Raw genomic sequence first — 17,954 nt, 5'->3', positions numbered from 1 at the left:
TGAAAAAGTTGTGTCTGTTCAGCTTGGAGAAGGTTGTGTGGAAACCTACAGCGACCATCCAGTATCTGAAGGGGCAAACAGTGATGCCAGAGACGGACTCTTTGGCAGGAAAGTAGTGATAGGACAAGGAGTAATGGGTAAAAACTGAGAGGGAAAATTTAGGTTAGCTATTTAAAAGATTTTTTTTCACTGTGAGGGTGGTGAGGCACTGCAACAGGTTGCCCAGGGTGGCCGTGGATGCCCCAACCCTGGCAGTGTTCAAGGCCGGGCTGGATGAGGCCTTGAGCAACCTGGTCTAGTGGGAGGTGTGGGCAGGGAGGCTTGGGACTTATCTTTAAGGTTTATTCCCACACCTTCACATTCTATTATTGCATTAAAATACTCAGACATGTGACAGGTTAAGCTAACTGGATAAAGAAGACGCTAGCCGTCAAACAGGAAACTAATTACCCTTCTTCCCCTCCTCCCTAAGCCTAGATTGCGACCATCCTCAGCTAAACACCCCAGCAGCAACCTCCGCCTAGCCCCGCCTCCGAGGCGGCCTCAGGCCGAGCAGGGTCCGTCCTGCCCGAGGCCTCGGGGGCACCGCCCGCCCGGGGCGGAGCGGAGCGGAGCGGAGCCGGGCTGGGGCGGAGCCGGGCTCGGAGCGGAGCGGGGCGGGCGGGGCCGGGCTGGGGCGGAGCGTGAGCGGAGCGCGGTGCCGGGCGGGGGTGAGGGCGGAGTGGGGAGCGCGTCATGTCCAAGCACGTGTTTCTCACGGGACCCCCAGGTAATGGGGCGGGAGGAGCCCGGGGAGCCGGGCAGTGGCGGTGGCGCGGCCGAGGGGATGGCCTGGGATACGGCCTGGCCTGGCCTGGCCCGGCCCGGCCCGACCCGATCCGACCAGACCAGACCATCCGCGGCACCGGCGGGGCTGTAAGGCGCTTAGAACCGGGGGAAGGCGGCTGCTGCCGAGCCCCAGGGTCCGAGGATGCCCCGGGAGCGCCTCCAGCTGCAGCTGGGCCCGGCACCGCCCGAGGTTCCGCGGCTGCGGGCCCTGCCCCCCCCCGCCGCCCCGCCCTGGCCCCCCCACGCCTTGTTGAGGTCAGAGCTGTTGCAGGAATTAGTTTGTTCCTGACGAAGTGCCGCTTTACCTCTCCATTCAGTGCTCCAAGACATGCACATTTCCCGGGGCTGCTTCTGGCCAGGAGTTCAGTGTTGGAGTGTTGGGGGAAAAAACACCTCCTGGACGACTAATCCTGCTTCAATATAGACTGCAGAGATTAATAATTTCTGAGAGCTCATCTTTCCTGTAACTTAATTGTAGTGATTTAGCACTTCCAGCCTCAGTGAAGTGCAGGTGCAGGTAATAACTGGTGTCCCGGATGGGCAGGCCTTGATTGAAGTAGTTTGTCATGGTAATGGAATATGATTATTGTGGAGGCTGAGTGGGGACATAGTATGAGGGTCAAACTCTACGGTTGATGAAGACATTAACCAGTTAGTATGATTGCAGAGCTTTCCTTTGTGCTGTCGGAGTAAAACAGTGGGCCTAATTCTTCTTTTTGTGAACGTCTTGCGGATGCGTGTCTTGACTGGAATTAATTTAAAATGCAGCTGTTGGGCTGAGATAGGAATACATGCCACCCATTTCACACTGGCTTTCCAACCATTTGAATAAAGGCAGCCTTTCAGGAGATGTAGAGGTTAGGGCTGCTTAGGTCATGTCTCTCTTAATTTACTTGAAACTGGATGTACTATTTTGATTAGCTAAATGTCTAACTTCAGGCTTCCTTAAACTTAGTTTGAATCACTCTAGCTTGTTTGGCAGTTGACTGAATGAATGTAAAAAAAATTAGAGCTAGCAAATTCACTTAGCAAAATTAGTATAAATTCACTTACAAGAGACAAGGCCTTGAAAAGATGTTAGATAACTGAGGGTGCCACATTTGTCATTTTTTTGTTGTTCAGTTGTCAGGAAGTCCTCTTCTTCAAATTTGAAAAATTTGCTTAGGCATTTGAGTACATGCCTTTGAAGCCACAGAATATTTTGTCATTGGTATTGACTGTTAGGAAAGCAGTTCCTAAATATGCTTAAAGTCTAATTTAGAAATTTGGTGTGTGCATGTTTAAATGATTTCTGTTACCATCTTTAGGCATCTCATGTTTAATCTGTGTTCCTTATGTCCAGGAATTTGAAGGTTTATTCCGCAGGATTATTTTCTGTCATCTGAATTTTTTAAAGCAGTGGTTAAAAATGAAGTGATAGCACTACATTTTGTGAGAGGCAATAAAGGTGAGTTTAAAAGGAGATCATTGAGGGATGTACTTGTACAATGGCAGAGGAGAAAAAGTGAAAGGATGTCTGGAACATGGCCAGTGTTCACATTGTAAAAGGTGCATCAGACTGTGCAAGGAGATATCAGGTGGCAAGAGTTTTAAGGACCTGTCTTAGGGTAAAAAACTGAAATTATAGGGTCAGAAGATAATTCATGTCAAAAGGGACTTGAGGAAGTTTAAAGGAGTATCAGGTATCAGGCCAGACCAGGTTGCCTCAGGTTTTATCCAGTCCTGTCTTGAAAACATTCAAGTATGTGCCTCTCTGGGCAACTTCAGTCATGGCTTCATTGGCCTCACTATAAACAAGCTTTTCTCTGTATCCAGTCAAAATGTCTCTTGATTCAGTTACCAGAAGAAACAGTTTTCTGTTTTTGGGACTTTGTAAGGACTTGGTATCTCAGGGACATCGAGTGCTTCTGATTCCTTGGACATCAGTGGAAGAAGTGTGTCTTCGTGCCAGTTAGGCATCTGATAATAGCAGTCAGCTTTGACCTTTTGATCTAAAAATGGGGTGAACTTAGCTCTGATCTTAAAAGTAGTGAATATCAGTGGTAGAAAGGGAGATTCATCAGTCAGTCTTCCAGCAAGCTTGAATATCAGTTTTGTGCCACCTGCCTTGTGGTAAGTTTTGTGGCCTGCTCATGCATCATCTAAGCTAACAAATTCATTGGTAGCCTGGGATATTGGTACCATTCTGTTGTGAAACTTTACAGTGTCAGTACAGGATGAATGTTAAGAGATACTTCTGTTCTCTCCTACCACGTAGAAAAAGTAATTTGCAACCTTCAAAAGTAATCAATGTTCCCGCTGAACTGAATCATTACTGTGGCATTTAAAAAAATGGGCTTTTAGTGCAGAAGAGGATTAATGCTGTGTGCTTTTTTCCGTTCTTTATTTTTAGGGGTTGGAAAGACTACTTTGATCCAGAAAGTCACTCAGGCTCTAAAATCCTCCAGCATTCCCATTGATGGATTTTACACAGAGGAAGTTAGAGAAGGTGGAAGGAGAACAGGATTTGATGTTGTCACTCTGTCTGGAAACCGAGGACCTTTATCTAGAGTCAGGTACTGAAGTTTTAATAACTGTAAGCAGCTTATTGTTTTATGTGTCTGCTCCAGTCCTTTGGACTGGAGCATGTTAAATGCTCCTCCAGAAGGTGATTTCCAGCACACATGGCTTTCAGGGTCAAATTCTTTTCTTGGTTTTTGTGTCCTGGCTGATACCTATATTGTATATGTAGGCAGTGTCTGTTGCACAGTGAAATATTGAAAATGTGCTGGCAGGGGTGTTCTCCCTTACTGGCTATTTTACGTCAGATAGAGGAAACACTACTGAGGCCAGGTCCCTTTGCGATGCAGTTAAGTAGCTTATTGTGGGCAGGGAGAAAGATTTTTATGTTTCCACTAGCTGATTTATGGTGACAGAAGTGGAAAATGAAAAGGGAAATTGCATATAGCATTGTTTTAAAGAACATTTGACTGGTCCACAAAAGTCGTCTGAATTTTAAGAAAAAAAAAAGGTTTCAGAGCCCCAGAGTGCCTCACACTCTTTCCTGATTCACTAGACTTAGATTTTCATACTTAGTGCAAAACTTGGTCTATATCCAGTGTGACCTTAGCACCTCATTCACACAGAGTTGATGTGAAAGTAATTTGCACTCTGCTAATAATGGAGGTGCACCTAGCACAGTGTGGTAGAGCACATGCAAAGTGAGTATTTTTCCCAGATTAAGGGTTTTGCAGCCCATACGAAGATGATATTGCTATGATGCTGTCTGTAGTGTCACATAACAAAATTCAAAGATCTAAACTGCAGACATGAGTTTTGATTTCAGTGTAAATATACCTGCTGACTTTTAAATGCCATTGTCCTTCTATAGATTGTTGAAATTGGAGCTTGTAAAGTTGTGAGAGATGCGTATGGAATATTTATTTCCTGACAGCAAGCTATCTGCAGTATGACTTACTGCATGGTTTAGAATTTCTTTCCTGTCATTTTTAGGAAGAATTGAGGGGATTTGATTTATTTGGATAACTTCTTATAAATTTGCTTGAAATGACTGCAGTGAATTCTCACTAAACTCAGTACTTTGAAGGAATTGTGTATCTCTTTTTCAGTCCCAGTTCTGATTCTTCTGCTTCAAGACGTGAATACCGGGTTGGACAATATGTTGTAGACCTTGTTTCATTTGAGCAGTTGGTTCTACCTACGCTGAGAAATGTGAGTATTCTATGAAAGCTGCTGATAAATGTATGCTTTATGATAGTCAGTGTTATTGGAAGGCCCTTTTACACAGCTAGTTTTTGATACTAATTAATGGCCTGTTTCTTGGGTATTGCTAGTTGTGATGTAAGTCATGGTCAGGAAGCTCGAGTGGCAAATCTGGCGTGTTCTCTTGTCATTATTGTGATGTTGGAGAGATTGCAGTCCTGTCAGCAGGACCTCCTTGACCTGAAGAGGCAGCAGGTAGGAAATTTCTTCCTATGTCACTGTCTCATACTGGAAAACAAACAAAATGCACAAGTGGCTTACCACAGAGAACTGGATGGAATCAGTGCGTCTAAGAAAAAGGCTTTTGCTGCTGCTGCTCTTCTTTACAGACTTTCCCCCCCCCCTTCCTCTGATTCCCATCTTCCGAGAGTTGAAGCATTTTTTTCTTGAATCCAGTGAGTGTTTTTGATTACTATTGTATAAATACCTGCAGACTGGTAATACCAGCCTGATTATTTGGGATTTAGCCTGCTGCACAAGGAGTGTTCTGGCTGTGACAAGACTTCCCACACAATCTTTTTGCTATCCTTTTGCTAATATTCTGTCACTGCCTTTTTTCTTCTCCTTCCTCTCTCTCACTCCAACCTTTTCCCGCTCCAGAATTAAACAAGAACATGTTTGATTTCAGCAATAACATACCATAAACAGTGTGCAGCAGCTGCTGAACTGTACTACTAAAAAAATCTTGTTGTGATTTTTCTACACTGCCAAAGCTCAAGGGGACAAGGAAGAAGGGATTTTTTGGTGAACTTAAAAAGCCCAAAGAGCTGCAAGGAGCAAAAATGAGATTGAAGATCTGATTCTTATTTTTGTCAAAGAACATTGAAGTCTGAGAGTAGGAAAGCAAGGATGTTGGGACAAGGGAGAAGGGAGGTAATAAAAAAATGGGACAACTTTTATATGTTAAATTTCACTGTAACCATATATTTATGATGTTAGTAAATAGAAAGATGGTTTATTTAAAAATACTTCATTAAGCCAGTGCTGTACTTGGAATACTTTTACCACTGCAATCCAGGAGAGATCTTCCTAGAAAAGTGTTAGCAGTGTTGAATTTTTCCATTACTTACATAGCTTTCTGCAAGCACAAGAAAGTGAAGAACTGGGGTCAACAGAGTCACACAGCATGTGCCCATGCTCATAGAAAGTGCTGTTTATCAGTTTTGTGGGAATGTGGTCACACATAAAGATGGCCCAAAATAGAAGAGGAGAGTGAGGAAGATGAGAGAACTGAAACAAGGAGAGACAAATGAAGGACAGCATCATAGATATGTTCTGGTTTGATGAGAGAGCAGCACAGAATGGACACATGCCCATTTAGGCTTGAAGACAGATTCAAATCTTTAAGGCTTTTTTCCCTCCAATGAGAATGGGCTAGGTCCTGCAGTGGAAGATCTCTCTGGTTCTGCAAACTTTTATCAGGCAGGACAGATAGTTTTTTCAAGTTTTTTTTTTCAAAGCAAAATACTCTCTTCCTCAATATGTGACCTAGTGACTAGTATTGGCTTTTTGGCTCACTGATCTATGAAAGGGTTTTTAGATAAAACAGCTGCTCAGTAGGGACTTAGCTTGAAAGGATTTTAAGATACATGTTATACAGTTCTTTCACTTTTCCAGAAGCAAATACTTTGCCTTCACAAGGGGATATGTTTCGATCTTTTTCTTTTTTTTTCTTTTTTTTTTTTTTTTTTTTTTTTTTGGTTTTGGGTGATTTTTTTGGGGTTTTTTTTTTGTATTATATGGCTTCCATTGGTACATATTCATAGATCTATAATGGTTTTGAATTGCGTTGATTTTCTCCTCACTTCCACAAATAATGGAGTACGGTTCTCAGTCGCTTTTACCAAAATAGGGTAGGCAGTGCAGCTGAAGAGTTCCTCTGCTTTGTGAGCTGCCTTTTCCTCAATAGCAATCACCCTTATTTTCTCCTGGACTTCCCTGCTGCTCCAGCCGTCTGCAGCATGGCACTGCTTGGCACAGCATTCATTTTGTGGGAAAACCAGAATCCTCAAATGTGGTTAATTGTGTCTCTCCTACTATCCAGTGGCTAGGACTACAGAATAAGGTATATCTCAATATGTATCTGCTGTAATGTGAGAGAGGTTTGCAAATGGCTTGGTTGTAATCCAGACAGCTTTTAAGACAGCCAGTACCTCTGAGTGAAATGCTCCATCATCCCAACTACAAGAGGAGAAACTTCAAAATCTAGATTTAATGGAAGTCTTCCTTTTTAGATACCTGTTTTGTGTGACGACTGATCACATAATTAAATGTAATCACTACATGCATAATTTAGTGTGAAGAGTAAAGTTTTTAAACGTTGCGGACCCTCAGAATGATTAAGAGCTGCTTGTAAGCAAAGTGCAATTCTTAACTGTCAAGTAGCTCATATGGGACCATTGTGAGAATTCTGCTTTAAAGGAAATCTCATGTTAAGGATATTTCCTGTTGTAGTTTGTATTTATACTGTATGGTTGTTTCCATCCTTCCAAAAATCTGTCCTAAAAATGAAATTACAGATTTATAGTCTGTCATTTACCAGCAGTAGCTTTGACTTCCTGCTCTCCCCAGGATTACAGTTGAATTTGTTTCTTTTGGAGGTATTTCTTTTGTCAGCATAGAGATTACGTATGCTGCTTGTTCTAAGTTTTGCTGTTTACAGTCTCTTGGTGCACTTTTCCACAGGTAAACCATGGTGGTGACGCAGAGAAAAGAATTTGTGTCATAGATGAGATTGGTAAAATGGAGCTCTTCAGCCAGGCTTTTATTCAAGCTGTTCGTCAAACGCTGGCTGGCTCAGGAACCGTGGTGCTTGGAACTATTCCAATACCTAAGGGAAAGCCACTGGATCTTGTTGAAGAAATAAGAAATAGAAAAGATGTTAAAGTGTTCAATGTGAGTAATATTTAATATCCTTAAAGAGCCTTCTGTTCTAGGTTACTGGTTTATATTTGGCTCTGTTTAAAAACTGTTACTGCCAATTGATAGCTGTGGGTAGCTTGCATGAAATAAGTTTTTTAGTTTCCATTTTATTCTTAATGGGCAGGTGTTCACCTTATTAAAAAAAATTCCATTTGGCACTAACTGTAGCCATCTCACACAGCTGGCTTTGCTTGTGCAGGACTGCAGAAGTAATGCTATAGTTATTTTAAAAGGTTTCCTTGCTGTAGTATTATTACTACATAGGTATTCATTATTCCTAAGAGTTAAATCTTCTAAAGTACAGTCAGATTTTTAAGCTTTTTTTGTTTTTTTTTTTCCAAACTGGCTTGCAAAAATATTACCAGTAGTCATATTCAAGGAAAAAATAAAAGGAAAAAAGCAGCAGTGGAGTTTGCAGAGTGATTTATAGAAGAAAGACAGTTGTAAATGGAGTGTACTTTCCCTGGAGTCAGTGAACCAATTTTGAAATTCATTATGTTACTTTTACAGGCATAATTTTCAGAATATTAGGGTCTCAGGGTAGATTTCTGATCAGTTACAGGGCAGTTCTCAAAAACTTACCACAGCAAAACAGCCTGTTCCTAGGAGTGCATGTGTGAGGTTTCCTTAACATCAGTAAGTGTCCTCAATGCTTCACAAAAAACAAAGGCACCTCCCACTCCTCTGATTTATGTTGTTTTCTATTCAAAGCTGGCTTAAAAACTTGCAGTGTTCAAAGTTCCTCAGCTTTACTTTAATTGAGGGTCCCATCATCATCTTCAGTTTCTGTTTTTACCTTAAATGCTGATTTAATTAAATGTAGGAGCAAAGATGAGAGATTATTCCTTTCTTTGCGTAAGCATTCAACTCTCTTCACTTCTTTCAGAGATAAACCCCTAGGTTTTTCCACTACTGAGCTGATGTGTGTTTGTAGTCAGGCTGTTGAACAGAAATGCACATAAATGTGAATTTTATATGAGTAGCTTTACGGGTTGGGGAAGATGGGATGGAGAAGCCTTGCTGAAAGTGCCAGTCATCCTTCAGTGCTTGGGCTGCAGTCATGGCAGGATACAGTGCATGCCTTTGGTCCTCTCATGAGAGGAAATAGGGCTAGAAGACAGCATTTGGCTTTTCAAGGAAGCTTTTGAGTCTTCTACTGTCTCTTTTTATCAGGTGCTATTCGGAGGACATGGGCTACTCAGCCCTGGGTTTTCAGCTGTATCAGTCTGCTGATAGATCTTTCTCTCGTCTACTGACTCCAGCCAGCAAAAGTCTTTCTGTAAATTTCAATGGAGCAGTGTTTTCTCTAGCTAAAAGATCTTTACTGAAACAATGACCCATCCTGTTCACGCTGCTGAGATTAGGTCATGCAGGTTTCTTGAATTAAATAGATATCTCTGGTGAATCCATTAACCAAAAGCATAGATGTGAAATGTGTGACAGACTGCAGTCATTCCCAGGTGTCAGAGACCTGCTGAGCTGAAGTCTTGTACAGGAGAGCATCTGTGCTCCTGTGACACACTACATGCTCTTTCCCAGCTGGTTCAGATGTGTGCATGAGCAGGACCAGAACCTGCCCGTGGGGAGTCAGAGGTGTTAGTAGCTGAAGTGGATACTGAGTCACCAGCTGTTTGCTTCAAGGGCTGTGGCATGGGGAAGCCTGGAGTGCCCAAATAGCGCACAGTCAGTAATTTCTTACTAACTTGTATGGTGCCTGCAAGTGTACAGAAGTAGGTGGCTAACTTCCAAAAACATTCTGCCTGCTTTGTCACTTAATATGGAGTTAGGCTGCATTCAAATAGCTCATCTCAGTTTTTTCATCCTGCTCCTAATGTCACAAGGACAGTTCTGTGGAGAGAACAGCTGTTTGGTGTTTTACAGTCCCTTCTGTCTTGAAAGCATATTTTGTTGGTGTAAGTGGGCCCAGATGCCCTAAAAGCAATTCAGCATTTGGTCCCAAATGTTTAATTTATTATGTTTAGGGCACTTAACGATAGGAGCTCTGATGTTTAACACATTTGTTTGTATTGTTACCCAGTTCCATTTTGCTGAGAACTAAACTTTCCAGTGAAACTGCAGAGGCTCTTTTTGCACTGCCTGCGTCTGTGTAGTTTTGCAGACATAGTGGCATGAATAGGATCAGGTTATCCTTAGCAGCTGGCAGATACTAATTTTCTTCCATTTTCCCATCTATTAATTTTGCTTGCATGAAACCCATTAGTGAAGTGTGGTTGCATATGCCTATTAAGAAAGAAAATAGTTAAATGGATAGGGAGAAGAAAAGGTTCCATTTGAACAGATTGTACATGAGTGGTTTCCTTGATGGTATTTTTAACAGTTAGAGGAAGAAAGCTTTTGTCGTCTGTAGTTGCTTGCTTGGAGTCTAGGTGGCAATTTCCTCCAAATTACATAAATGCTTAATATAAGCAGCATCTACAGTTATCTTCAGCTCCTTTCTAAAAACATACCCATCTGTTTGTACATTCAGTACAGATACTGGGAGATTTGTTCTCTCTGGGAAAGCTGCCTGCACAGAATGTCTCCAGATCTTAAGAGGAGACTTATATCTATCAAACAGCCTTTGTAAAACAGTTGTGAAAATTTCCTAGCACTTGGAGCTTTCTCTCTGCTGCTCTCACTGGACTTCTGGCATATAGGTATGGAAAAAGGATAGATAAAATGTAGAATTGTTTTTGTTGGCTGTGAGGGAGTGGGAAGAGCTATTAAATGTGCAGAAGGTCCTTTGAAAGTCAGAATATCAGTACACTTGCTGTGAGATTTAGTGTAGCTCATCAATCCTGTGTATTGTTTACCTCGGAGTCCCAATAGCCTTACTGAAGCGCATTCTTTCTTGTCTTGCTCTCTTTGTGGGGTTTTCTGTTTATCTTATAAAGCTTGCACTGATTCTCAGTAAAAACAGTGACATTTTCAGACAGATCTTCCTTTTCATTACTCTTCCTCCCTGCCCTCTTTTTTTTTTTTTCAGTGTCACTTTTTCATTAGTCCCATGTTGATCTGCTGTCTTGAATTCATTGGTAGGTGAGACCACTGTCTGTAGGTTTTATAGTGTTGGTTTACAGCACTTGGATAGGATGTGGGTGACTGGAAATAGTGGTAGCTCCTTGGGGCAAATTCCTCAGATAGAACTGTCACCTATTTAACAACAACAATAATAATAATAGTAATACTTTCTCCTGTTCATTATTGACTGTAGTACTGGAAGGGATACAGACTCTTGTGCTCACATCCTAAATGCAGATACAGGGAGTGCAGTGGAACCTTGCTGGTAGAGAGTTTTGTGCTGTGCATGGTGTTGTGTATCTTTCCTCACGAAACAGCTTTTGCACAACTTTGTGTGAGTGCCCTTACTTATTTTTTCTGCTCATGTGTCTTTGTCTGATTTCTTCCTGCCTTCTCTGCAGGGATCTGAACAATGGGGGGAATTTCTTAGACTTTTTAAAATGAAGCTTTTGCTGATGCTTCACAGTCACTTGTTATCCCTTTACAACCCCAGTCACCTCCCCAGGTTTTGTTTGAGTGAGTAATGCATGGCACTGTGGGTCACAGGGCTCTGGATCAGGACCCAGTCTGTCAGGAAGGGATAATTTACACACACACAGCCCTCAGCTCTGTGTCCCTGGCAACTGAGCTGACTAGCAAGCACCAGCACTTGCTTGGCAGTTTACAGTCATCTGTATTCACGTATTCTGGACTTAAAGCCCAGCATTCCCATGGACTGATCAGCCAAAGGCATATCTCAGTGTGCTACAGAACAACCCAGCTTTCTCAAATAGTTTTATTTCTTTTCCAAGGTGTTTCTTTCCTGTAGCAATAAGGTTTCTCAGAGTACGGAGTTATGCTGCTAAGACTGTTTCAATTTTTTTTCTTTGCAGGTATTTTTGACTAGGTCTGTCATCTTAATAAATACATCCCTTTCAAGTAATGAAGGCATAAGAACTCAACTTTATATTAGGAAAGTAAAATTGGTAGTTCAAAAGGATTTCTGGTAATGACAAAAGTACATGCTGGTTCTTTGAGTGATTCTTGTTAGTTACTCAAGTCCTGAATAATACTGCAAAATACCACGGGCAATTAAATCAAAAGATCACTAAAAATTCAATTGCGGCTTTTGTGGGTTTAGCATACTGTGTTCTCAGTAGCAGAAGAAGGCAGGTGTTTGACACTCAACATTCCTGCACTGAACAAGAAATGCATTGGAATTTCTGCTTTGATTTGTTTTTGAAGTAAACATTTGTATAGAAGCTATTCATGAAATTACATCAGTTTTAATTTCTCTTTCTCTAGGTTAGTAAGGAAAACAGAAACAGCATTTTGCAAGACCTCTTGGCAGCTGTGGAATCCTGCAGAAAATGAAGACCTCTTCTGTCCTGAAAACACTAAAGCTTTCATTTCAACAAAACATTACAACATTTCATGGATGTTTTAGAGTCTGTCCTTCCTGCTTTTGCCCCCTCGAGGCTTTACTGGGGCCTTCAGGGTAAGCAGGGTAAAACTGGTAATACTCTAAATGGGATGGCAGGATTGTAATTTATTCAGTTCACTGAATTGGAAAAAAATTGAACAGATGTGTAGCTAACATCCAGTTTTAATCTGGGTGTTTGGAAGTTAGGTGGTCAACTCTGATCCGAGTTACCTCATGTGAAAACAGCTAACTGTAAAATCTGCTTGAGATCTTAGTCTTTCTGAGCATGTTCAGATCAATTCAATATCTGCCTACAAATCAATTCAATATCTGCAACATAGCCCTGGTGCAACAGAACAGAACCCTGTCCAAAATGTAGATGAGTCCTGCCTGGTTTATGCAGGAGTGTAGCTGTTGGTGACCCAGCTTCGGTGTATTCAGGTGTGTTTTAGCACGGGTGCTGACAAATCAGCAGGTAGAGGGAATAAGCAGATGTGCTCTCTCCTCCTACCCCCAGGCAGCCCTGTCTGTGGTTGCAGTATAAGCAGGGTTATCCAGAGTTTCAAGGAAACTTCCTGTAGTCACAAATGACATTTACAAATTCTATTTTGTGAGGAAAAATAGCCAAATCTACCCTCTCTTACTAATTGATAAGAGGACTGCATTTTGAATTAATTTTCAGTTTTCTGGTGGCCATCTTGTCCCACACCCCTTTACAAATAATATATATAAAAATCTTCAAGTCCACGAAGTTAATCAAATCTTGTGTTTTTCATGCGGAGTTTAAGTCATGATTGACTTAATACTGCATTTGTCTGTATTAATTTTACAATCTGTTATGTTTATTGATACTTATGTTTGTTTGGGTTTTTCTGCCTTATTCAATTCTGTACATGCTTAATGGTGAAATAAGGAGTGTTTGAGAGTGTTAGACAATGTGTTCCCGTGTGAGGAGTGCAAATGTATTCAGCCAAAGTGCTGCCAGTTAATCAGTTTTGCATGTTTGAAAACAGAATTCCCTCCCAGGTGCACACTGTTCGTTGTAAAATTTATGGTCATCTCTAGTTGAGGAAAGTTGTTAAAAATTCAGTTGTTTCTTAACTTTTTCTGTTCAGTTCAATGACTGTTAATTTGAGCAAACTATTTAAAGGCATCTTCAAGTATCATTTTATTGATTTATTTCTGTAAAACTGACACCCAGAGTTGTATGGGGCTGGATGGGGACAGGTATTTTTATACACGCCCTGCGAACACCTCCTAGGAGCATAGAGGGAATGTCCTTTTTCTTTTCTGTATGCAGAACAAGGGTCTGGTACAAGCATTGCACCTCCACAGGTGGTAGGAAGTGCATAAATGATGCCATGGGCTCACTCCCTCACTGCCTTGTTAGGACTACCTGTCTGCCCAAATCCATTTAGATGTAGTACTGTCTTCATCATATTCGGGGAAAAATAAAACTCCTCTTAGGGTCTCCACTTGGCAATGTACAGGTTGTGTCTGCTATTTGCAAAATCAGGTTGTGCTGTAAAGACACACTAATCCCTTAATTACTTCAGGCATTGTACTCAGACAAAATACCTTTTCAGGTGTGGAGGACTTGGTACCGAAGTAAACTTTGTCAGGGCTGTGTGCCATAGGTTTTTGAACAGAAACCTGTCTTCACTTAAGTGTTGGATGCCCTCCTGCTTCAATGTTAAGTCTCTTAAGCTGTAAAGTATGCTGCAAAAGAATAGTTCTTTCAATGATTAAAGAGTTACCCAAAATTTAGCACATTTTTAGTGGGACTACTGTTGAGTCTTAAATGAGGAGTGACCTTTAAAGCTAAATAAAAAAATTGAGAGATTTGACATTTCTCTGGTAGAGGCCGAAGAGGGGAGTTCTGTTGAGTGTCAGTCTTCTGAGTTCTGGTTCAATCAGTATTGCTGAGAGATCACTTAAAGTGGTGTTTATTCCTCATAAAAGTAGATATATTGCCGTGCATGTAGCGCCATGATGCCTGCTGTAGTCCCATCATTTAGTACAGTGGGAAGGAAAAAAGCCCCAAACAATTACAACAAGAAGTTTGGGGAACTTTTGATCAGTGCCTATGGTACTTTTAATCCATTGTCTCATGGTTTTGTACTGAGTAGCGCTAGATTGTCACTAGAACATACACATGGATTTTTCCTTCTGTGGAACTCCGAGTGAAATAGCAGCCCTTTTAAACTAATGCATATTTTTGGTACTGACATCAGTGTATCTTGTTTTCTGCTACCTATATCAAGATTGGTGAGTGTCATTAATTTGTTGTCATTTCTTGGTACTGACATCAGTGTATCTTGTTTTCTGCTACCTATATCAAGATTGGTGAGTGTCATTAATTTGTTGTCATTTCTTTAAGCCAGTTTTCTCTCTGAGTTAGAGTGCTTTTCAAGAGAAATAAAGAGTTTCTGTGATCTGTGTTCAGCAGGAGAATGTAGATGACCTTAACAGTCACGTCTGGCCTTTAAATCTCAGGTGGTCCTGAAGATAGAATTTGCCTGTTTCAAATATACATAGAGTGAGTGAGAAAGTTGTATTTCCAACTGCATGTAAGTTTTTATGACAGCCTGTGTTTACTTTAAAGGTAAAATTTTATTGTCTGGTCTTGGCACTAGTAAAATACTTCGAAGGCCTTGAGAGCACTGTAACAGCAAACGAAGCATTCACAATTCCCCTGTTGGGCTGATTTTATTAATAGCACGCATTTGGTGAAAAGCACCTCTGATGTACCAGCTAGATTCCAGATGACAGCATTAGTGCACCTGCAGGTTTTAATTGGTGCAAAAAAGGGGTGAATGTGAGGTACCAATTACTGTCTTGAAGCCTGAGAATCAAGGATGTTTTTGGCACAAGTCTTGTAATTCCAGCACAAAATTGCACACAGCATGGAATAAACAGGGCCTGCATTATTTATCATGCATTAGGCAATTTTTGATGTGTAAAACTGAGTTAGAGAGGTGAATCTTTGATACTGGACCTACTGCAAAGTTAATTATAAGTAATATGTCTTTGTTGCAGATTTAATGATGTATAAGCACCAGTGAAACATGGTAATTAAGTACCAGCTCGTAATCCAGGGAGTAATCTAAATATGGCAATAATTGGGTATTTTAAAAAAATGCATTGAAGAGATGATTATCACATGCTGGAGAATCTCACTGGTATTTCTAATCTTCTATAATGAGCTGTGCAAAATTCAGCAAATCTTTAACTTAAATTTTCCAGTAAGAGAAGAGCCATCAGTTGGTGGGCTGGAGGCAAATGCAGGTGACATTTCTTGCCTTATTCTAATAAGCAGTTTTTATAAAAAGCTGTGAATGACATCACAGAGTGTCCTAAGAACTTAATAGTGTCAGAATGTCATTCACAGATATTATCTAGTCATCATGTCAAGAGAAAAAGATTCACACTGGTAAGTCCTTTTCATTGAGATTTGTTTTCAGTGAAGTGAGTACTAAGATTTGGGAATGAGGTGAGACTTTTCAACAAGAACTTCAGTTCCTCGCAGAGAAGTTGCATGACACTACAAAATGGAGGGAACAGCCAGCACCTCTGGTTTTTATTTTTGGATGAACTGAAATGTGCTTTGCAGACTACATCCATTACAGGTTCCTACTTGCTGGCTGTGGTGGGAAGCACCAGGGCTGAAGGTCAGGCTGGGGCTTGCCAGTGTTCCTGGTGGATGTGAGCAGTTCAGCACCCTGTGCTTGGCTTTAGTAAAAAGTTACTGAAAGTCTTTTTGCCAGATCTTCAGGCCATCTTTCACCATTATGAGTGTAGCAACTGGCTTTTACTCTATGATGTAAACAAGAGTCTATTTGGGAAAGGAAATTCTAGGAAAACAAAATGTGAAGAAGGTAAGTATCCCGTGCTCAGTGCAAAGGCTGAAGTACTGTGTTTATGTTTGTTTTACCATATACTCCTTATCCCTCCTGTAACCTGTTGTATTGTTTGTGTCCCTCTCTGGTTGCTGAGGCAGTGTGAATAAAATCACTCTTAGTGTTTCTTTTCAGCAGTGATGTTATCTGAGGTTAAGCTGGTGGGAGGCAGAAAAGGCCTCCATCTCTTCATCCCTTCATCCCTTCTGACTTTTCACATGTAGAACTGCATGTACAAATGGTCTTGTGGATTGAGCACTAGATTTCCTCAAAGCATGCATTCAGCTTGCTAGCAAGATGGGAATGTCACTATTTTCATGTTGTAGAAACAGAAACATTCTGGACTGAGTGAGGTAAGTGGCCTCCGCAGCTCTGGAAGAATCAAGCATAGCACCTGACACAAAAAAACCCTGATGGAACTCTTGGTAAAAGGTCCTTACATTGTTGAGGTGAATACCCCATGTGTGGAGGCACAAGGCTTGACTCCATTTCAGAAGGTTGATTTATTATATTATATATTATACTGAAATACTACATTAAAACTATACTAAAAGAACAGAGAGAAAAGAATCGTCAGAAGGCTTGAAAGAACAAGAACAGAATAGAATGCATAACAAAATCTTGTGACTGCTCACAGCCTTGGCACAGGTGGCTGTGATTGGTCATCAATTGAAAACAATCCACATGGACCAATGGAAGATGCACCTGTTGCATTCCACAGCAGCAGATAGTTATTGTTTACATTTCTTTCCTGAGGCCCTCAGCTCTCAGGAGGGAAAAAATCGTAGGAAAGGATTTTTAATAAAATATCATAGCTACATGGTGGTGGCAGCATCTTTCCTGCGTCACAGCTGTAGCAAGAGATCAGACATGTAGGCAAGCTGTTAAGTCTGAGCAACTTTAGGGCCAAGTTTTAACAGTGTTCAGCATTGTGAAACCCATCAGCAGGGTCACAGATGACATAAAAGCAATGAAAATCACATTTGCTTTTCATTTAAAGGCTGAAACCTGCTCCAAAAATGGTGTATTTCCATCTTGCAACTCTGAGGCACATTGTGTGTAAGGTTAAGTATCGAGCTGTTTTTCAGGAGTAAAGGTGTCACTCAAAGCCTTCATGTATATGTAGGCACTGGTGTTGAGGACTCAGGTGCCTTTTGGTATTATGCAGAGCTGTTTGGAGCACCTTATTGTTCAAATTAGGCTTTGTGTAAAGGTTAGGTTCCTATTTATAAGCTTGGTGTGCATCAGAGCCCTTAAATGCACCTTCTGTCCCAAGCAGAGTTCACTGGGTGTATCTCTACCTCATGCAAAAATAGGGGAGTCTAAGATGTGTTTAATCAATACAACCTCATGCCTAGTTGCAGGTGTTATTTCTAACTGTTATGTCAGATTATTCTGTAGGATTGTATCATATTTAAAACTGATGCTTATAGCAATAGTCTTACTACTATAACAGCAGACTATATCCAAAAATACAGAAAACATAACATGGGAGAGTTTGTACTCAATTTGATTCTTTTTTCCTATGTTACGCTTGCTTGTTAGTGGTCACTCTTGGGTTTTTTCAACCCACTGTGCTACAATAGCAACTTTAAGGCAAAATAAAAACTATGTAAGACATGGCTACAAAAAAGGAGCTGATTTTTGACTCTTACCTTGACTCCTGTTTTGCCGTGCTTGCTCACTGTGACTCCACGGAGGTGTTAGAACCTGCCCTTTTTGGCAGCCACTTCGTGCAGCAAGAGTCTGGACTTTATGGCATAACTGCTGTCCCCAAGAACTTATGCTCCAGGGGACAGTGGGAAGTCAGGAACTGTGAGGCAGCTGCGTTTTTTTAGGATGCAGTACGAGAGGCTGTGGAGATGGTGGAGTCTTACAGAAGATGTGGTGCTGGAGGAGGGTGCTGTCACTGGGCCTCCATCCATGCTAAGTAAATAGTACTTTCAGCAGTGGTTGCTGCTGAAAGAATTTGTGCGGTCATTCCCCAGTCTGGTTTAGTATGCTTGAGTTGGATACACAGAATAATTTAGGTTGATTGGGACTACTAGAATTACTTATTTTTGATGGAAATTGATTCAAACTCAAAGATGGGAAAATTGCAGGCCTAAGTGATGCTGGGT

At 41.2% G+C, this 17,954-nt stretch overlaps 1 protein-coding gene across 1 annotated transcript; it reads left to right on the top strand.

The window, feature by feature from the left end:
• Positions 1 to 664: 664 nt before the first annotated feature.
• On the top strand, positions 665 to 13,702 carry NTPCR (nucleoside-triphosphatase, cancer-related). The gene is made up of 5 exons (XM_041485486.1): positions 665 to 769; positions 3,221 to 3,383; positions 4,437 to 4,539; positions 7,276 to 7,485; positions 11,818 to 13,702. The coding sequence occupies exons 1-5, from the start codon at positions 736 to 738 to the stop codon at positions 11,884 to 11,886; spliced, it is 579 nt and encodes a 192-aa protein (XP_041341420.1). The 5' UTR covers positions 665 to 735; the 3' UTR covers positions 11,887 to 13,702.
• The last annotated feature ends 4,252 nt before the right edge of the window (positions 13,703 to 17,954 follow it).

This window comes from Pyrgilauda ruficollis, unplaced genomic scaffold (genome assembly GCF_017590135.1).
Source record: "Pyrgilauda ruficollis isolate IOZ18807 unplaced genomic scaffold, ASM1759013v1 scaffold70, whole genome shotgun sequence".
Classification (NCBI taxonomy): Eukaryota; Metazoa; Chordata; class Aves; order Passeriformes; family Passeridae; genus Pyrgilauda; species Pyrgilauda ruficollis.
Note: the sequence above shows the minus strand (reverse complement) of the source record. Positions and strands in the feature narration are given on the sequence as shown.